We start from the raw sequence: 23577 nt of genomic DNA on the forward strand, positions 1-23577 counted from the left end.
ATGTTCATTTACCAGAACAAGGAGTCGACAGCGATTGTTAACTACGTATCTCGTTTCTACACGAATAGTGCTTACGAGGACGACAACGTCATATTCACAGGAGGTAAGTTTTCTCAAGTCCTTTACATTTTAACATTCATGATGTGCTTACGAATGGTTAAGTTGATTTGTCTTCTTTTTTTAAAGCTATATAGATCTTGTGCTTCCCGCTTCACCGAGTTTAAACTCCCTTCGTTTGTATCGCCATGCATTTTCCTCCTTAAAGGACAAGTTCACCTTCATAGACATGTATAATGCAGCAATAATAGTAGAACACAGCTGTGAGAGTTTGAGGGAAATCGGGCAATCTGTTGAAATGTTATGAATTTTTGAAGTTTCTGCTCAGTCACTGCTGGATGAGAAGACTACGACAGCTAGTGGTGCCACCGACTGTATAGAACGATATAGAGAAAATATAAAGAAAATATTCAACATTTTTTTCGCTTTTCTAGCATAAGAAAAGGACATTTGACTTGCCTCTTTCAGAAGGCGGGGGGGGGGGGGATAATATTACCCTTAACATATGTCAGTGACAAGTCGAGAAAATGTGCACTTTTTTCTCTCAAACTAACATGTTGCGAAGTTTTCTTTATATTTCCTTATATTGTTCTACGCATGTGACATCATACAATGTTGTAGTCTTCTCACCCAGAGTGACTGCGCAGATACTTTAAAAATTCATAACTTCTGAACTGATTGTCCGATTTTCCCTAAACTTTCACTGATGTGTTCCACTAACATTGCTGCATTCACTCAATCAACTGTGTATATGAAGGTGGACTTGTCCTTTAAGTGAGAAAAGTTAGTTGCCCTCGTCAATTATCTACTTAGTATATCGTCACAAACTGGATTTTCTTGACACCATTGTTGCTTTGAAATGTTCTCAAACCCAAGTCCATGTAGCATATAGACACGTTTATAATGTGATCTCTTCCATGATCTACTTTCCTCGTGCACAGTGGCGGCGCTTTAACATTGCACGAGTCTCAGTTGTCGTGATGGATATTCAGCGATAAAGACAGCAGAGATAAATTTTCTAAATCAAATCGCTCCATTTTCTCAGTCCTCTCATTCGGAGGCGTCCACCTCCGCAATTTGGCTCCTGGAACGATCCATTCCACAGGTGTGTCTAAAAAAAGAAAGAGCTGAAGAAAAAAAGAAAGAAAGAAAGCTTGGTAAAAATTCAACCCGCTTCCATGCGTCCTTGTGTGAGCAGACTTCTCGACAGGTTTCCCTTTAAATTGCATAATGGATAACGGTTTGTCGTAGCTCGGCTCAATTTTGGTGCGTCCTTTGTTACAACCAAGGCCATTGTATTTGGCGTTCCGTTGCTTCCGTATGCGTTGTCGACTCTGATGTTGCTTGTGTTTGCCGTAATTTTACCAATGCCTGTATCCTTCTCATGTAGGCTAATATTATGTCTAGTTGCAGCGTGTACCCCTGGTTTCCATGTATTTCGCAGCTGTAAAGATCAGCATGTCGTCAGGAAAATAATATCCCACCTCAAGGAGACACTCTCAGAGAAACAAGAAAAATATTACACGTGGTACAATAAAAAAAAAAAAACGCCCAATGATATGAGTATTGCAAAGATCCCATCTGACTGAAAATCTTATGATTTTGGTTTTGGTTGATTTGGTAGCATAAAAAAGTCACGAAAATCATACACATATCAGAATATTATACACATATGTCAGTAATGCTGGGTGATCACAAAACACAGAAATAGACTGAAAGATAGGAGAATTAACAATAGAAGATGAAGAGGGAGAAAGAAAATGGGAAGAGACACCCAGACTTCAGAGGAGTGCGGATGTGTAAGAAGGAGAAGATCTCTTGTAGCTGTCCCCGCGTCGCGGGGACCAATGTGAACGCGGGGATACTAGGGGTGTAAGACGACATGTTTACCCGGAAAGGTGCCAGTAATTGTGCCCGTTGCTAGCTCGACTCCACCCACTGGAGCCAGTTTGGTGCTTCCGACTCCACCTAAGATCGGATGTACTTGTGTAAATTGCCCGGGGAGATGGAAGACGCTGCCACTCCCCGGACATACCGTGAGGACCAATGTCCCAATCTTTTTATCATTTTTTCAAACATTCATTATAATGTGAACAATTTGGGGGAATGGTTATTGAAGTCTTTACAAGTCTGTCTCTTTTATGATCTTCCTTGATGATGAAGCCGACTAGGCTGACATCAGAAATAACCTAAAGTCACTTAACGTATGCGGAATTTTGAATTTCTTTTTGTTTGCTGTCAATGTAACTACTGAACTTCTGTACCAAAACTGCTAATACTGTCTTCTGTACAACTTCGAGAAGGTCGAGTTCATGACTCCTTGTTTGGCGATCGTCAATGGTTTTTACCCTGCAACGTCATAGTCTTCTGGGAGCATGGAAGTAATGAAGTAATGGACGATGTTCAATAATGTCTCACTGACTGTCTTTGACTGTCGGGAATGTCTTACGGGCTAAGGCTGCATATGATTTGACTGGTCCCGTTCCATGTAGATCATTTCCTCAATGGATAGAGGAGTCATCGAGCTGTGACAAATCAAAGAATCAAATGGTTTTATATAGTTTTCTTCAGTCAGTCACATTGTCTTCCACTAAGCTAACGAACGACCAAGAAATCCTCCAATCACGTATGGGCCTGACCTTGACATGCTCATATGCAGGAGGAGACACTCTTCTAAATGCATGTGAACATAATACCCAAATAAAAGCCATGTAGCCAAAGATATTTGTAATTTCTGAAGGGGTCATGCTCAATAGTCATTATCTCAACTCACATCCAACTGGACCCCATGGAAGACCAGCTAAACGTAGCTGAATATGGGCTATCCAGCCATCTTCTCAGATGGAAATGAACAAGAGTGAACAGCGTCAGAAACATCAAGGCATTTCAAGCACGCTGATATTTCTAGCCGATATAATCAACAATCAAACAAATGAACAAACAAACGCAAGGTGTAGTGTTTGTGCAAGACGATATTCTGGTTGTAACGCCAGACAAAGAAAATGATGGTTGGACTGTACGTCTTTATAATGACGCGGAGGCTTATTATACTTTTAACCTCCACGTCGGATTTGTGTGTAAGAGCACAGAGATTGCTGGTCTACGTCGTAGTCTGACCATGTCATTGTTTTCATCTTATGTCATTTTTCAGATTCTCATTTTTCAGACAGCTCTATTTTTTTTTTCTTTCTCGAGATGTTTTATTCTTTCGGTGGTGTAGAGTTCTCCTATGACTTCGTTTTGTGAATAGTTATACGGAGGGCGGGTTTGCTTGTATCACGCTGATGATATATATACCATTGATATCATTCTGTCTTGTCTCATCACGTAGGCGACTTTAGATAGTGATTGACTGTATAGTATCGCGGAGATGATGGGAGTCTAACGTCATAGTTTTCCCATCAGACGTTTCCCTATAATCCTGACCATGCGTAGCTCATTTGTGCAGTCCACTGATCGAAAGCGCGGACAGGAGAAGCTGAGATTGGGCGAAATTATGAGAGTTGCGGAAAGTTTGGTGGTAATGCGTGTGGTGCTGAGTTAGGAGATGGGGAGGTAAATGCCCCCCCCCCAAAAAAAAAAAAAAATAAATAAAAAAATAAAAAAAAAACTTGCCCGTTAGAGCAATGGGTCCGAGATGATCATGTTTTCATACACGTAGTCGAGCTGGTAACAGTAATTGATCAATTCAGCATTGGCAAGACGCGGAATGAGTATCTCAAATGACAAAGCATCAATATATTTTCATCAGCCCAGTTGTATTCTGTCTTACACCCATTGTCACTATCTCTGACATATCAGAATGCATGTAGGCTTACCGTACGTACTTTTTATAATCAAATCTCATATAAAGGCTTAAAAATACTGTATGGGTAGGTAGGACTTATATGGCAAAATAACATCGAGGAAAACAGGTACGGTGTCTGTATGCATCAAGGAAAACGAGTAAAATAGTTGACGGTGTATTAACATCGTCTTGCCGTTCAGTTCAGTATCATCCGTGATTCCATATCATGATCTCATGAGAAAGAATTTCATGAATTATTATGACATACAGCATTTCTTATTCAATGTGTTTTCGTTTCATTTTATAACCTCCTAGCAGTAATGTATCTTAATAATATCATTCTTCGGACTTTACTCCACTGAATACACGATAAAATGGCATATTAAAGGTTTGCGTTGAAAGTATACTTTCGGTTAGTCAACGCATCTACTTTTAAAGCACACTGAACATGTCAATAGCTGTGCATCTGTTGCTATATTAGTTTCAGTTATCTGTCATTACGTTTTGCATTCACATAATTTCAATACATGCACCCTGACCACTTTCTGACAAATTAACAGTAAAAAAAAAATAATTATTCCCCTTCACTGTTACTAGTATATGTGTGTCTCATGCATCAGTGATATACAAGATAATTTTGACGTTCTTTTTTTTTCCACGTTCTTTTTTCTTTCACGCAAACCTCAGACTTGAATCGGCAGACATGGGAAGAGAAAGGCTTCGTCATCGTTAAAGAGCACAATGGGGTAAACAAGAACACTTTGGAAAGAAGTTCGCAGACTTCCAGGAGCGAAAAGTCCCTGAGACATACCAAATCAGATGGGAAGTACGCCAAGTCAAGTGGACTACCCTTACAGGGCAATCAACATCATGCACCCGTCAACGAGATGCTATTCGAAGACAGTCGACGAATATACTATCATCTTCCTTACCCTGCACCGGTGAAACACGCCCTAACAAGAGGTATGGTCCCTTTCTCAGGCTCGGGTATTTCCCCGCCAGAATCCCTGAACGCCAGAATCTCCACATCATTGAGCAGCATTCCCTATGCATACCGCGTCAGTGAATTTCATCCAGACGACCAGGATGTAACTCTCGAGGCAGTAGACATTTTGAAGGATGAGGTCAACAGTACAATGTCTCATCGAGACGGTGTTAATGGGAGGGTTGAGAGGTTGCCCTTACCAGATAGTAACTACGACTGGATGCAAGAAGTTTCGACCGTGAGTGGTAACATCTCTGCTTCCACTGGTTTCCATGACGCCCAGAAGAAGAGTCTTCAGTCGCCATCTGACGAGATGAGCTGCGAAAATACAGAAAGATCGAAAACTCTTCCTGAGCCGAACGGGTGTCGTTTCTGGTAGGTGCTCGATTTTTGTCTCATGTCGTGGCAGTTTTAACTGCTTTTTACAACAGCCACGCCTGATGTCTCCACAGAAACAAAACAAAGCAATGCAAAAAGAATAAATGAAACAAAACTGTTGAATAGCTTCTAAATCCATCCTGGGTAAGAAAAAAAAATAAGACGGAATGAGATGCACAAACATGTAAACGAGTAATGTCTCCGAACAAGATCTCAGATTAAGATCCAATATGCTTGCTAGCAACCTTTCAACATTTAAATTCTATTGAGTAGGTCTATCATGGATGTATTTTTTTCACTCACGGAAATCACTGGAGGAGCTGTACATCGCTTCTCAAGTTCTGATCGAAGCAGACACAGATCCTTGCAGTGAAATAAATGTCAAACCCTGTTGAGACAAACCCAAAGAGAGAGAGAAAGAGAGATAGAGAGGGAGGGAAGGAGTTATCCTTGTAATTCACCGCGATATTTTTAACTACTTGCCAAGTCAGTGCCAGTGCTGGACTAATATGGACCTGGGGCCCGTTTCATAAACTTGTCATCAGTGGCAAGTTGTCATAGATGTGACAAGCTACAGAAATCCTTGCATCTGATTGGCTGAGAGCAAATTTGTCATAGAAATATGGCAGTTGTCACTAATAACAAGTTTTATGAAACGGGCCCCAGTACAGTGCACTCTCGTTATAAAGAAGTCGTTTGGACCGGCAGTTTTCTTTCGTTACATCGGAATTTCGTTATGACCGAAAATATGTTGAAAGCACGTAAACCATGTGGATATTGTATGCTGATGATCAAATACCCATCATACACCGAAAAGCAATGTTAAATGCGATACTATCTCATTAATTTCATTTCCGTTTCACATTAAAGATGGAGTATCATGTTGTTTGCACTTTCATGCTTAGTTTGAAAACTAAATGCAGAGATGCTCTAGCTGCTATGTAATTTCGTAAGCGATCCGCTTTTTGTTATTACGAATCGCATTCTTTTGTTTTACTTATCCCTGGCACTCGAAAACGGCTTCGTTATTACGAGAATTTCGCAGTAACCATGTTTGTTGTAAGCGACTCTTGCACCATAGACATTAATAATGATAATTTTGGACCTGAATTTTCACTTTGTTGCAACGAAATTTCGTCAAAAGTGTGTTCATTGTAACGGGAGTGATCTGTGTTGGCATCCTATCCCCTCCAGGTATATTCCATATCAGCCTACAGCAGACTTTCACATAGGCCTACTGATTATTGTTTTATGTATTTCTATAACCCAGTGAAAGCTGGTCGTCTGCATAAGTGATAGGTCAAATGAAAACAAGTTTATTCAACAAGTTTATAAGTTTATTTTTTTCCTGGAGGCACACACAGTCAGTTGTTAATTATTATTGTATCACTGTATCATATGTATTTTTTTTCTTTTTCTTTTGTTACTGTTAATATGCTGGTTTTGTTAATCTTATTTTGTTTTCTAGTCTTTTTGTGATATGAATAGCACCAGTGCGCTTAGAAACGCGAGTATGAAGCGCCATATGAATGCAATTATTATTATTATTATTATTATTATCATTATTATTATTATTATTATTATTATTATTATCATTATCATTATTATTCAGCCATATCAGTCAACTCCATTGAAAACAGAAAATTTACATTCTTTTTAAACAAGTCCGCATTTCCATCCTATACGATGGGACGTCATCAACAATGCGTGGAATAAACAAAAATCGAGAAAATTTAAAAGAAACACCTTTGAAAAATGTTTCCCTTTTCCTGCCTGTTAAAATGCCCGAAGATAAGGAATTATTGCCGATGTTCAAATTGAGTTTCTGGGCTGTCTCCTTAGATAGACTTGGACCTTAATCTTGATGATTATAATCATGGGCGAGATCATACGTTACTGCACCTGTAGCTGTGTTTTGTTTTGTTTTGTTTTTGTTTTTGTGTTTTTTTTTGTGGGTTTTTTTGGTTTCATTTTTTGAATTGTTTTGTAAGAGTAAACAGAGAACCCCCCCCCAAAAAAAAAGGATTAACAGAAAGGAGATGATTTCTTATTTTGCAGGTTGCATCCATGCCTATGAGATGTGTACAAATTTTCTTTATTAGTTCGTTTTCAACCCATTTTCATCATCACTCTAAGGCAATATTTATGCTTGTTCAATCCCTTTCACGCTTTTTAAATACTTGTGTGTGCATATAACATAATACAGTACAATACTGGCATTTATGATATCGCCTTTAATAATCATCTGAACTACCGTTTAACACATGTAGGCCCTATGATTCTAAAAAAAGGGGGGGGGGCATTATTGCTGACAATCGACCACCACAGTAAAATTAGCGTCTGTACCTCTTTATCTGCCTTACTTCCGAGTTAAGTCTGATGACTTGGGCCGGCTTCGTACGTGTTTTTGGCATGCGTGAATTTTTTCTTGCGTTGCTCCTCTCGAAATACAATGCACTGACCAAACACGTGCTAGCTTAAGGCGTAGTGGAGAGAGCGAGCGTGAAGCATCCTTGTGTACATGAAGTGGAAAGAATTGACACACCAGATTAGCCACAATAGTGCCAGGAAATACCATGGCACAACTCACTATTGTTTGGGAAAGGTGTGTTTGTGTGAGGATGACCGCTCCCTGTGAACACACTTTCTTTAGCTTATTGCCCGTAGACATGCGTTACGAAACTTCTTACGATTTTTTTCCTTTTATGTAATGTTAGTGATATTTGCAATGTGATCAGAAATGTCAAAAAAAAAAAGATACACAAAACCGCTGACTAATTCGCATTATGGTCACATATGTCGTTTTTACCCTCTTCTGTTGTCCAGACACATCACACTTTTAACACTCAATATAGCGCAACAGTTTATGAATTTTTTTGACATCAGTTAAATGTCACGGACAACATACGTGTATCATGTCACTGCACTGGCATGTACGCTTAACTTACAGCACTGCGTCACGAATGTTCCTGTTGTCCTCCCTAATCCTTGCGATAAGGTGCAAAATAATAAAAAAAAACAACAACAGCAGCATAAAGCGTTTTTGACAGACTGATGCAGAATGATTGGTGTGGATAATACGGAAGGTACATATTATATTATGTCAGGGCTGACCGTCAGTCGTGATTTGAGACAAACTCCTCGTGGTACCTAGAATTGCCAGCTACACTAGTTGCAGATAATGAACCATTCAAGGTCAAAAGTGTAAAAAAAAAATAATCATCTTCAGCCAAAATCATGTCCAGAGCGTGAACATAATGCGAACGGTTCACTGTGGACTTATAATGTATTACATATACTGTATCTAATATGTGAAGGGTTTGATTGCAAAACTGGCTTAGCGTCAATTATGCTAAAATTTTGAGTTGGTCCATTATCAGAGCAAAATTAAACCTTTCCAGTGATGCCTATAGCTCACTTGTTACATTACAAAAAGTATTATCAAGGTCATGATTTAGAAAATTCCACATTTTCTTCTCTTTTGTTTTTGATTTTAGCAGCTTTATAATCGCAAATATATCATATCAAATCAACAAAATTGAAGTCACTTCGTTTTGCCACCAAACTCTTCATATTTTATAATATAACTTGTATACTATACAAGTCTGTATGTGTGTGTCTATAGGCCACATGTACACAATTATGAAGTACGCTACACTTGCCAATAAGAGTCGCATCATCCAAATTCGGATTCAGCTCCCCTAAAACAGGGTAAACTCATCAAATAGTTTCAAGACAATACCCAGGTTTTTATGTGTTATAGTCTCCACACCAGGTAATCAACGAAGGCAACGAATAAGAGCATAACGGCATACGATGATTAACCGTTCTTTGAATGATTAGAGAAAAGACAGATTTATGCATACCCTTGACCCTATACAAGTTCAGTGAGACATCTCGACTTTCTCCACTGCATCGTGCATTATTATTTCGCAAAGGATCGACCTTTCCTATTTATCCATCTTTCATAACTTTTCCTCTGTTTCTCGCACATTTCTGTACTACGTTATAGGAGTTGGACTTGCTGTTTGACTTTCGGATTATAATGACTGATAATACACTCATCACGATTGCTTGTCAAGCATTCCCTAGTGCGTTATTCTCCTGCAAAGCGATGTTTATTTCAATAAATCAATGAAATTTCTTATCTATTGATGAAAATATGTCCGTCCTATTTCTTTCAAGCAGTATACTTTCAGTATCAAGCAGTACTAAACTGGTCTATTCTACCCCAGCAACAGCGTTCAGTTCCCCTGAAGAGCTTTCAAATCAAAAGACCTAAAAAAAGCATGGAATTGTAGAAATTCCTACTCACTTTCCTTTATAGCTGTTTCATCTGTCACGGTCGTTGCGTTATGAAAGCACCTTGGATACAGCCTTGTCTTCATTCATATCGTGAGTGAATCACGAGAAAACGCCTAGCGATATTTCCAAATAAAGAATGGTTGACCTTAATGACAACATTTTTCATTCCAGTCATCTCTTATTGAAATCTCCTAGTAATTTTCCCAAGAAAAAAATAGAATGACGTCACCAGACACACCGCCTCCGCCCGCACACAGGAATGCGTTGTAAAGAATTAATTTTTTTTTTCCACGAAGGCTTTTTCTGATAACGCAGAGAGAGAGAGAGAGAGGGAGAGAGGGAGAGAGGGAGAGGGAGAGATGTGAATAAAACGCATGTAGTACAATCTGTTTTGTTCTCCCTGACGTACTTTTTCTTTCTTCACGAGGATATATCATTTCTACATATTTGATCCACACTATATATCAGCAGGGTGCTGTAAAGGTGCCAATCATAATCCATCGAGTCTCTGGAATAGCTAATAGAATTTCACTTTCTCTAGGAAAAGGCCGCTTACACGTTCTTTACACATGTTACTGACGTAATTATGTTGAGGGTGATAATTCCCCTTCCTACTGGAAAAGGTAAGAGCAAAGTGCTCCTTCATTATGCAAACGATGTCGGCAACAAGCAAAAAGCAACAACTACAAAAAAAAAAAAAAGCCGATTGGATATAGTTCTAACTGGGGCTCAAAACAAAGGGGGGGGGGAGCAAAAGTGTGACCTGGATTGAAAAAGGTTGAGAAGTATTGATCTAGATCAAGGTGATCACTGTAATACCAAAAGGGAATTAAGCATTGACTGCAAGATACTCTTTTATATATAACGTGAACTTCACTTATTATTTGTTTAGTCTAATTATTCTATAAATCTGACTTTCTATATGTAACTTCCTATTTGATGTTCTTTGTCTTCCATTTTTGTGTGTATTTGTGGGAGGGGGAGAGTGTCTACGCACTCGGCGCATCCCCTCTCCCTACGGAATATACACACTGTGCAAATAAGTGCCTTTTTTTCATGTTTACTTTCACTGTATTTCGTACTTCGAACATTGTGAATGTAAATAATGTTTTAATGTATCGGCAAAAGTAATGTTTCAGATGCAGGATGGGATTCATCTGCATAACTCCGCTACAAAAACTGATAAATGTGTTCACTTGACAGTTACGTAGTCTGATATAATCACCTCTTAACTGATCATGCACAACTAGAATTCTAATAATAATGGAAGTATGAAAATAAATGTATATGAATAAATGTATACAGTATAATCTTTAACGAAGAAGTTTGATATTTTGTTACCAAGTCATGAAATTTGCACAAGTACTAATTATACAATTTTGGATGTAAATTGATCAGATAATTTATTCTTAATCTTCATTCGTTGTTTGTCTTGGTATACAGGTACGCAAAGTTCCTCGTTCGCTTCCCAGTGTCATTCTGCGTCCTCTTGTTTGTTCTTACCGTCGCTGCTGGAGCTGTTTCATTTCTTCTCAGCGATCTGCCTTCATTCGACGACCCACTCAATGTAGGGACTTGACTCTTGGCAGCATCAACTTATCTGTCTCATAATAGGAAGGCCTGACACATTAACGCTGAGACTGTGACACTGAAGAAAACTTCTTTTTTTTTCAGACCCGAAACCTACATGCTCATGAAGAAATTCTAGTCATGATGAAATTGGTTACCGTTATATATGCCCAGTAATTGGTAAAGTTCTTCCTGTGGTTGTAACTGAAGAGACCCAGTTTGAAAATTGAATGTTATGTACCTGTATGTCGCAAAGTCACGTGTGACTTTCTTAACTCTTTTTAATGTCATGTCCAGAAAAGGAGGGAGAAACGAAGAGGTAATAGTGGGCTGTACTTAGGAAGAAGATAAATATATTTTCATGATATGAAAAATCTGTGAAACGTGAGAAGACACGTTAGGGAACAACAAGCTGCTATTTTGATATCAATGGTAATAGTCTGCAAGTCGAAATAAAGAGTCTTTGTCACCTTGCCAACGAGAGATCTTTAGTCTTTGGTTTTCTATCGATATGCTTGATTGCAGGGCTTCGAGTCTCGACACACTCTGATCAGTGATCGCACGGTCGGTCTAGAACTTTTCTTCAGTCATCAAGACGATCCAAACTTCCACATCGCATCACATCATGACATTGTGTCCAATAGAAGTGCGACTGGTGCCCAAAACGAGACATTGCCTACTTCTCCACCAGACAACAGCGGTTCGATTAGTACTAACCCGGCGGCGAGTAATGATAGCTCTCTGCTCTCCTGTATACCTCAAGGTAGGAAGAGGAACGAACCCACAGAAACAAGTAAACCAAGCCACAGTTTTGTTTTTAAAAAGAGACCAATAACAAAGAACGAATCTGAAGGAAAAACAATTTCTTTCCATGTTGAATTTAATTTTAAGCAGTTAATCTACAGCAGTTTCATTAAAAGGTTTTTGAATTTTTTCACTTTGCAATCCATTAGTATGTAAACTTTATAATATACAGAATTATGTAGGCCCTACAAAGGTTTTTCCTTTGTAAATTGATATTATTATTATTATCATTATTATTATTATCATTATCATTATTATTATTATTATTATCATCATCATCATCATTACCATTATCATTATCATTATTATTATTATTATTATCATCGTTATTACTATTATCATTATTAATATTATTATTATTATCTTTGAGGTGGAAGATGTAGTTAATAATTGCAACAATAGAGAAGTTAGCATGCTAATGCTGCTGTTAAAATTTTTTTCTTTAGAAGTGTGCAAAAATAAATAGATTACTTCCCCGTTTTTAGGTCTGATTTTGATAAAACGTCATTCACTTTTTTATTATTATTTTACTCCATGCATAACGACCCCCAATACTACCAATATAGTGGTGTTGAGTTCTCTGTAAATGGGAACGACTGAACCGAGTGAAATGGCTAAAATGCATATTATATAGAATACAAGGTATTACGTTAGGGTAAACAGACAGAAATCGGAAAAGGCAAGACTGAATATCAGAAACAAGGATATTTCAGATTTATGAATCTATATTTCCAATGTTTTAAGAGATCGATCCAGAAGCAATATTCAATGCGGAATTAACGAAGTTACTATATATTTTCGAATTAACAGAATAAATTGTATTATCGACAACTGGTTAGCCCTTCTATACTAGAAACAGAATCAAATTGGCCACCAGAGACATTTTAGTACAAATGTTCGCTTGAACCATGCTTTACTTTGTAAAGTCCATGCCACCAGTTGATTATGTTCAAGATACAGCCTTTTGATGTCAGAATGTAACAGTGCTGGCCTGTGTTTCTCAATATCAATATTTTTCTCTTCATTGTTTTGCTCTCTCCAGTATCACTGTCCAGAAATCTTCGCATCGTCTTTTCCAGACTGCGTAGTGGGGATGAGCTATTTACTGCTGATGCCTTCCATTCAATGTGCCGTCTCTACGACCAGCATGTCAATGACTCCTCGCTACTTAGCTCTGTGGCCCAAAGCTGCGAACCCGTCTCGCTCGGTCAACTCACAGCCGCCATCAAGGGCAAACCCTCGTGTTTTGACGTCACTGAAGACGACGTCGATGACCTGAAAGCTCTCCTTCGTCGTTGTGCGCCACATTACAGCAACCGATCCTTGTCCAACGACTGCTCACCCGTATCATGTCCGACGGTTCCGAGAGAATGTTTGCAAACGAACGCTGTCTTTAATATCTTCCATTACCTCCTACCGTCTGAATCTGCTTCTCTCATAGCACACGGTGACTTCCTGCTGCCTTTCACGTTGATGGTTACGCCCATTTCTGGATATAGCGATTTGACCAAGACTCTCATTCTCAACAATATTCAGGGGCATGACCTGAGGGATAACGTTACACAAATCAGAGCTGTTGGCAGCCAGCTCAAATTCGACCTTCTATCGAACTACCTGGTTACAGACATGAAGTTCATTGCATTCGGGGTGGGTCTGATTGTTTGCATCATTTGGCTTTATACTGGGTCGTTCTTCGTTACAGTCATGACCATAATTGACATCGCTATGTCATTAGTCGTGTCGTATTTTCTGTATGTCATGGTCATTGGGCTTCCCTTTTTTCCATTCCTCAACGTCCTCGCCAGTGTCCTGCTTCTAGGTATAGGCGCAGATGACACTTTTGTGTACATTGACATTTGGAGGTCTTTACGCAAGAGACACGGCAAGAATGAGGAGCTCATGGTAGTAGTTCTTCACGAGACGCTCCGTCATGCTTCTGTCACCATGTTTGTTACGAGTTTCACAACCTCTTCTGCTCTCTTCTTTAGCGTTACAAGCTCTATCACCACCATCAAATGCTTTTCGGTGTACGCAGGCTGTGCTGTACTCGTCAACTTCTTGTTCACTGTCACTTGGCTCCCAGCCATTGTAATAATTGAGGCCAAATACTTTGAAAAATGTTGTCGCAGAGAAGCACTTAAATCACAATTTACTGTTTTCCGTAAAACTCAGAAAAGGGTTAAGACTGCAGCGCGCTTCATTTTTGAGGAAATAATACCGAAACTGGTTTTCAAGTTCAGATACCTTTGGATTGTGCTCTTCATTTTAGTCGGTGTTGGCGGTGGATGTGCCATATTTGTCTACCCGAAACTAAATCTTCCATCCTATCCTGAGTTTCAAGTATTCGTCTCCTCTGATTACCTTGAACAGTACGATCAAGTCTTTAAACCTAGCTTTGATTTTGAACGTGTTGCTCAAAACAAGATGCCGATCATGTTTCTGTGGGGTGTCAAACCCAAGGACAATGGTAATCAGTGGGACCCAAATGACAGGGGCTTTCTTGTATTAGATGATTCCTTCAACATATCAGCCCCGCAATCACAAGAATGGCTTCTACACTTCTGCTCCTCTATAAGAAACCAGTCATTTTATTCCGAGGAGGACACTACCAATGATTTTTGTTTCATCGATCTTTTGAAATCAATGATGGAGGGCCCATGTTTCAGTCCGGTCGTGGGTGCAGACGTTTATCCTTGTTGTAACCAGCATGAATTTCCTTATGACAGTGCGCTATTCGAACAGTGCTCAGCCTTTCTTCTGTCCCAACGAAATCTGGAGCAGGCTGCTCGTTTCGGGGAAGACGATAAACTCAAAGGCCTGTTGCTGTCATTCACAAGTACCACTGGCTATTCCTTGGTCTATGCAAGTATTGACAATTTTTATTCCACAGTGGATAATTGGGGCCAGGAAACAATGAATGAGGCTCCCGAGTCTCTTGCCGGAGGTTGGTTTGCCAGTTTCACAGAAAACCAACTATTTTATTTCGACCTTCAGCACAGTCTTGTTATCGGGACACCCTTCTCCATAGGCATGTCCCTTGGCGTAGCAGCCCTCGTCCTTCTTCTCACCACGTGGAATATCTTGATCACACTCTATGCTATGTTGTCCATTGCGGGTACAGTATTTGTTACAATTGGTACGCTAGTCTTCATGGGTTGGGAACTAAATATTGTAGAGTCCACAGTGATGACCCTTGCAGTAGGGCTGTCTGTGGATTTCACGATTCATTATGGCGTGGCATACAGGATCGCGCCGGCTGGTGACCGCATCTCCCGCTCCGCGTACGCAGTTAAACAACTAACGTCTGCCATATCCACTGCGGCACTTTCCACCTTTGTCGCAGGTGCATGCATGCTTCCAGCCACTGTTCTTTCATATCAGCAAATCGGCGTTTTTCTAATGTTAGTAATGACAGTAAGTTTAGCCTATTCCACCCTCTTTTTTATGTCTCTCTGCAGGGTGGTTGGCCCCGAAAATAACTGCTTGCAAGTAAACCTACAAAGCAGAAAAGACCACTCGTGTTGCAGTGGGGTAAATGAAAATAGGCACATGGGGAAAGAAGTAAAAGCACCTTACACTTTCCAATATTCCAACAATAATGTGAATGGGGCTTTCATAGCAGATGCTTAAAAGAGCAATAAAGACATCCCCTTTATCATTTTCCGTTAGGGTGAAAAATAAGCTATTTGACTACTCCGTGCTCATAGCTGCAACCTTGGATTCCTGTTATGGTGATTCTTATGAAGCTCTGTTCTTTCAAATGAATTCTACATTTCTAATGGAAATGACACACATTTCCACTTTTTTTTTGGGGGGGGGGGGAGGGGAGGGGAGGGGGTCCAAATCAGATAAAGTAGAACTTTCTAAGTGGAGTACAGCAAACGGGGCAGGGCACATTCTGGGTGGAGTATGTTTGTAAACTTTACTTATTCATCTTGTGAGAAAAAGCGCCGAACAAACAAAATAAACAAAACAAAATGTAATATCAAAGTGCAGCGACCGAGCGGGGGATGTTGTGTGTTTGTTAGGGGTGGGGGATACCCTACTCCCTTTTGCCTTATTTTTTTTTTTTTTGAAATACGCGATCCGGAGCGCACTTTTGGTGGAATATTTGGAAAATTTTATATCCAAGAAGTAAGACGATACATTCGTCATTTAGTAATGTTTGGGTCCAACCCGCCAAGGTTATTTGAATTGATATGATTATTTTCTGATTACGAAATCTGCAAATTCACAGTAATTTGCATTTGTAACTGTGGAAAGAAGTTTTCGCATTTTCACAGAGGATGGGGGTGGGTTAAACCCAAACTCCCCCTAGTTACGGGCCTGTGCTATCATGTAGGTCTACTGGGACAGGTACAGAAGCTATTTAGATAAAAGCATAATGTGCTATTTACATGTGTATCATCAACACTCCATTAACACTATACTGTCATACACAGATTTATTGACATTAACAATGTTTACAGTTTGCTCACTGACAATACAATGCTCCATTTTTAAAAAGTCAAGGTATTAAAATCGTAATACTGATTTTATTTTAAAAAGTTAATATATTTAGATATCAAAGTCGAAGAGAAAATAGTGCAATATTTTTGTCAATATTCACATTGTAGCAATAGTATATCAATGCTAATGATTTATCACTGTAAATCACTTTATGAAACTCAATGTTAGAAAATAAAGTCATATCGATCCTGCTATTTGTGATATTTTTAACAGCAAATTCATGCTTAAATATATGTTTTCCATGTTGTCACTGTTTATGTCATTTTTACGAAGTCATTGACCTTTTATGTAAACATTTTGACAGCTCACAGAACAACGATGTCATGTCGGGCTTCATTATATTCGTAGTTTCCGATTTCATTTTGTCTAGTTATCCGTTGATATGCTTGTTGTATTCTTCAGTGTGAAAATTATCATTATTTCGATCAAGCCTTTAACCACAATATACATCGTTTTTTATGTCATATATTGGTCGATTAAGAATTTAAGACATAATGGACTATAATTTATGTGCGATGTAATAAATCATCTAAAACGTGAATGGCTTCAATCTCGTTGTTTGTGTATCAATGTGTATGTTTGTGTATTTGGTTATGTGGTAATATACGATTTTATACTGACACCTTATTCAAGAAGTCTATTAGCCTGTTTGCGTGTAATGGATCATTAACAGTAAGCTAACTCTACAGATGTCGGTTGTTACATTTGTATGTTTCTTACTTTCAAGTGTTACTAAGTCCAGAAATCTCTTGTCGAATTATTTTTTTTTTCTCAATAGGTTATCAACTTTCAAAACTCACCAGATGTAACCGAACAATTATTCGCCAAATACAGGTATTAACCTTACGCAGGTCTGCATTCAAAGTCAAGTGTGCCATATGCAGATTCAAATAACCCCTCCTTTACACCGCGGGGAAACAAAAAAAAAAGACCAGAAATAAAACAAAATAAACAGTAGACAACACTGACAGGAAAAGAAGTAGCATATTTCCCAATATCATGGACCTACTACACTTCTGGACTATGAACGGAAGTCTTTCTTTGATCCCATCACGGACTTACTAAAACCACACATGGACATACATCACTCGTTAACTATTTCAAACACCTCTTTCTGTCAAAAGCGTCACAATATCATTTTGAACATGCTTTCCTGCTTTGATCTCATCGTGCATCACCGACAGCCAGCCTGGATTAGAAACAAGACAGCGCTTTGAGATATCTAAAGACTACATGCATGACATGCGGAGAAGTTAATAACTCTCTAAAATGAAGAAAAAATGCATGTGTAGTTGTAGTGTACATTGGACAATCATGGCTTAGCTTGCTCCATTTGCCAAATGCACGTACTTTACAAGAGAAAGCAAATATTTTGGCATGTCAGTTGATATTTGCATTCTAATTTTTCCCTTTTTCGCACATTGTTTTAGAGTAAACATGGCCAGTAAAGTTAAATATATCTCACCATTAAGCAACGTTACATGCGTGTCCGGACGTGTCTACTTCAGTAATAACTTTTTTTTTGACACAAAAATTGTCATGTTTGTAGGCTTGCTGCTCCCCATGATTGGTGCTTATTCAAATGCAGTTGAGTTTGAAAAGGCACCTCAGCCAAATAAGACCGAAATGAAGGAAGCGGTTCTTTTGTCAGTGACGATGCATGATTTTGCAGTCATTGTCCAAACATCTGAAATTACTCATTATGATACAATCATGTACGCATAATCGGGTGGCGGCGATGGTGATGGATCAAGGAAAAACATTCTTTCATAGTCCATGTGCATAGTAGGACCATGATCCTATCATACTTTGTGACGCTTTTGACACAAACAGATGCCTGAATTAGGAGCGATGAATGTCCACGTGTCGTAGGTATATCATGCTATGCTGCTCGTGCAGCGTATACACATGAAGATTTTTTTCTCGAAGGTGATAACATGATAGTGATCTTGAAATAAATTTCACTGAAATAACAATCTAGAAAGAAGCCAGCCAAGGAACTGAATTTCTAATACCAATCTACACTTACAACATGGGTTATAAAATATAATGGTTAATGGTTCCGCGGGCATGGAATGTGTAAAAAAAGTCAATATACTTATAATGAAAAATATCATTTTGATTGTGACTCGATTAACATTGCCAAATACACACACACACACACACACACACACACACACACACACACACACACACACACAAAGTGATTCGATCAGCACGACTTCATTCACGAATCCTTGCACCAATTAGATGCAATTTTGTCGGAAAATGTCAAATGAAGTAGGTTTAATGGTTTTATAACATACAATTATGTGTGCTCCAAACATTGCAGAATTCTTTCCTTCCTACGTATCTGCAGCTTAGATTAAAGATGTAGGCCTACATTACATTGCACTACAAAGAGTATGCAAACACTTTTGTTAGCTATACAGATGTTACAGACACGAATGAGATTCAAAATAAAGATACAATTTTTATCATTTCAATGCCGTTCACGTGAAGCTCGTTGTCTAACTTGTTCTAAACAATACATATTTGGATACAATATACTCTGGTAATTGTAATCTTCATCAAATCGAAGATAGAAGTCGGTGTGCTCGTGTGTGCATTTCGTAGAATATCTGTACATGATGGGCGACAAAAAAAAAAGAAAAAAAAGAAGAAGAAATATTTTGGGTAGGACACCTCCGAGAAGCTTTCCAATGTAAGAGCTTTACATTCAGGATCTGCTGAAATCACGGTGAGTAAATAGAGACACTCCAATACAAATCAACGGCTGACAGGACTGTTATGCATTCGTATTACAACTTGGGGGAGCGATCAAATAGCCCTCATGGACAACCCTACTCAAGCAATCCCCAAAGACGCATTTCACTCATAGGGCATGTCCATTGTTGCTCCACCCCTTATGAACTTGTCTTTAAAATCATGTTTACAAGAGCTTACTTTTTTTTTTACAATAATCGCCAAGCTCTCAGAATCTGTGTTATTGACCGATCAAACACTGCGTTGCCACTGAAGAAGTAAATACCAAAAACATTAAGATTAGATGGATGGAAAGAAAGACAGACAGCGACACTAAAAAAAAAAATGCTTTACACTGAGAAACGAGAGAGAGAGACTACCAAAAGAGAGGAATATAAGGACAAATATTCTTTGTTAAAAAGGAGGAGCGTTGACAACGCCTTTCTGACATTCTTCAGAGTGCTGATCGCTTAGTTCGCTCTGCGCGTCTAGAACGAATCGTTAAAAAAGTTCAGTCTGCGCGTCTGGAACGAATCGTTGAAAACTGATGTGAATACCGCCATTAATGACATCACTTTTTCTGTCATCAGGTAAGGAGTAATAATTTTTCTATTATTCTAATTCAGATCTGGAATTAAACGTTACTTAAATAAACATTGATATGGAAAATTCTGTTCGAAACTATCAAAAAAGGATCGCAAAAAACGAAAAAATGTAACATGCATTAAAAGTCCAAGGTCATAAGACTATGTGAATACTGCAATTCCCGTCGAATCATGTCTTATAGCGTGCGACTATCTGAAGATACCTTGATATGTAATGGCAATATTATTATGAATATAATTCCACAGTATTTTACTGATGTGTTTGCCAATAAACGAATATCAATTGTGTATTTTTATGAACATTACTAATAAACATAAATTGCATCACACGATCATATTGCTCTGCAATCAGAAAAAACAGATAGCACGAAGTTTAGCATGTGGCATTGATCATAATTTAACTCCTGTCAAGTGTACGTTTAATGGAAGAAAAATTAATGTAACCCCGTTTCATTTCATTTCCATCAAAGTTCTCGCTCATCTACGAGTCTCACTGAGTGAATAAAGAGCACATGGTACAGTAAGTATCAATTATTCTTCACTCCTTTCCTGTCTCCATGTCATACATTTTGATAAATAACTGTCACTCTGACAAAAGGTGTAAATCCTATACTGTCTTATGGATATTGATAATATATATATATATATATATATATATATATATATATATATATATATATATGTAAATATTTGCAAAGGAGGAATAAGGGCTGCTTCATATATATATATGTATATATATATATATATATATATATATATATATATATATATATATATATATGTATATATATATATATATATATATATATATATAGATATATATATATATGTATACATAATTTCTTGTGATTACGAGGTTCCCTTATCCCAAAATACTCTGAACATTGTAGGAGAAGGGGTGCAGAATTGGGCCTTTGGGTTGGGAGAACTTTGCAATGTCGTTCGTTTATCATATCAATATTTTAGCAGTGATTGACGCGTTGTCAGGGGCAGAATTTCAGTTTGGAAGATTTTTTTTTTTTTTTGGGGGGGGGGGGGAAGTGGCGCATCTTACCACTCTGAAAAAGGGGAAAATTATCGCCAAATACAGCTGTATATGACACGTATTTAAGTATTCATTTGGCAACATTAGTAATGATTAAGATATGAAGGATCGACAAATGTCAACTTGCATTTGCAATGTACAGGCTCTTTCAGAATTTGGAGCCTCTCTTATTGTTGACGTAAGCCACTACTGTTGTCTTGTTGATTTGAAAAAGATTTTGGAGAGTATACATGCAACCAATAAAGGTTTTAAAAGTCCGTACCGAACTGCTAATCAACATTCCTCGATAATTGTTCAAGTTCAATTTCCGTGAGCATCAATTCATATGCCCCCTGTGCTACATAGAGTCAAGATATCTATATCCCTCGAATTTCTGAACTCGCACCATTGTGTACTTTTTAGTGTTTTTTTTTTTTTCATTTCACGAAGAATTGTCTGATGGGCTGATATAAAACCCTGAGACCACACTTCCAGCTCACACTTTGCATTCTCTGAGTGTGTCATTCAAAATGGTCACTATTACTGGTACGCTTCATTGACTTAGGCGTTGCTGTTTCCAAAGCCTGGCAATAGAAAGATCCTTTTTGGATACCTTGTCACGTAGCAATTAGTTTTACCAACATATCTACAGCTATCCAAACTGATGACTTTGAGCAATTGGTGAGCCGCTTGCACGACTCTTCACAACATCTTTTTTTCAATTTGTGAAAATCATAATTCTTATCAGGGGTGTTTGGTTTGAATCTAAGATATTCTGATTATAGAGAAGGCTCAAGTATTGCCTTTCAAGGGTGTGCAATAAATCCTGATTTAGACAGGAGCGCTATGGTAACAATAAAAACCTCTTCTGCATCTTATTTGCTTTTCCCCACAATGGCTATTATATATTTAAAAAAAAAACAAAACAAAAAAAAAAAACTAAGGCTGAGTTACCCTGTTGCTTGGGGCATCCAAGTAATGACGTTAGTAATTTCATAATTGATCTTCCCATTCAAATCTGAGCTATTTCCGATATTCTGGATGAATAAACACTGGGTAATATGGTCTTACTAATCAACATGAGGCTAAAAAATCTCCACACAAATCAGAGAATGATGAAGATATGTTATAAAATTGTAAATAACGATCAATCACGCCTTTATTGAATTCTAATAGATCTGAAAATGAAGCTAGCGAGATCTTTCTGATAAACATACTGAAAAAGAATCAGTTTTTTTTTTTTTCGTGACAGCAGTCCAATAACATTTCACTGCTCCAAACTCAAAATATTGTCATGTATTTTCTCTGTTCCCACTGCATTGCGTTTGTGTCAAAAATATTCTTAGACAGTGTTGTGCTCGAGCCTCTTGTTAAACAATTATTGTCTGCAGTCTTAGAATCTACCTCTTATCGCAGGCCGTCCCCGATATCCTGAACTTTGATAGCGTCCTTGGACGAGTAAAATTCTCCAGACAGGGGCACTTTTTACAAGTTCCCTCGATGGTGACAAAGAAGAACATAATGCCCCGCGGGCATTTGCTCCATATATAGATACCATATTTCCAATATTGATCTGCCTTGTTTCCATTGGTAAAACTCCCATATTCAGAGTGTTTGACATCTCTTACTGCCTCTGAATCAGAAGATTCATCAGGTTTTGTGTCGCCGTTGCTATCACGCATTAAATTCATTAATCCTGACGCTAACATTATATAACACATACTTGACATCAACCATTTATCAATTGCATAGGGGAGTTATGAGTAGACCTAGGCGCTTGAAAGAAGTAATCCTCTTGTATATTTTACTTGCCCCTGCTGCTACAGTTTTGATACTAAAATGCAACAAACAACCACATATTTATTAGTTATTGTTCTTTGTTGTCTACTACTTTGTTACAGGTGTGAAAATCAACAATCTTGTTGCGCGCCTTCGTGAGTCGTGGCTGAGGATGGCGTCGTACCCAACTGGACTGTGCTCTACCGCTGCTTCCCTGATTCTTCTTCTCATTTTCGTGTCTCAGGCGGCAGGTCAGACTTGTCCTTCCACATGTTCTTGTTTTCCAACAGGGGTACCTGATGCTCCTCCTCGCGTGCTCTGTCAAACCAATTTTCCAGATGGAAGATTACCGGCCAACATATCAGAGACAACGGAAATCTTGGATGTAGTATCTGATAGTATACGGAACTTGACCTCGCAGGATTTCGAAAATTTGCCGAACCTCCGTCGTTTTAGTCTTACATCACGAAATCTGGAATTCATTGAGCCAGGAGCGTTCAGCAGTTTACAGTATCTTCGTGATTTGACCCTGCAATCTGCTTCGAGAATTACTGAAATCAACGAAGGCATGCTAAGTGGTATTTCTAATCTGGAACTATTGCGCATCGAAATCACGGGCGTGGAAAGGATAGCTGAAGGCGCGTTTGCTCAATTGACAAACTTAACGGAGTTGCATATAGGCTTTAATAGCCTAGCATCAATTTCAAACGGAATGTTTTCAGATCTTGGTAGGCTAACCGTTCTCGATCTCGAAGCAAATAGAATTTCTAACATATCTCAGGATGCTTTCTCTGATCTGTCTGCTCTCGTGACTTTGAACCTTAACTTTAACAGACTCACTACACTAGATGCGGAAGTATTTGGTAGGGATACAAATGTCATCGACAGGCCTGAAGTCACCCTAGCCAATAATCCTTTAGTTTGTGATTGCTCATTACAATGGCTTTTGCTAAACAGCGGTAGCACATCAGCAACATGTTCTACACCTGCAGGCCTTTCTGGAATGACATTATCTTCTTTACAGGCAAAT

The 23577-nt window shown here is 38.5% G+C and overlaps 1 protein-coding gene across 1 annotated transcript; it reads left to right on the forward strand.

Moving 5' to 3' along the window:
• LOC140243465 (protein dispatched homolog 1-like) lies at positions 1–22936 on the forward strand. The gene is made up of 6 exons (XM_072323142.1): positions 1–103; positions 4532–5204; positions 10956–11079; positions 11607–11844; positions 12928–15374; positions 22838–22936. Exons 1-6 carry the CDS (start codon positions 1–3, stop codon positions 22934–22936), a joined length of 3684 nt encoding a protein of 1227 aa, XP_072179243.1.
• The last annotated feature ends 641 nt before the right edge of the window (positions 22937–23577 follow it).

This window comes from Diadema setosum, chromosome 20 (assembly GCF_964275005.1).
Source record: "Diadema setosum chromosome 20, eeDiaSeto1, whole genome shotgun sequence".
Lineage (NCBI taxonomy): Eukaryota > Metazoa > Echinodermata > Echinoidea > Diadematoida > Diadematidae > Diadema > Diadema setosum.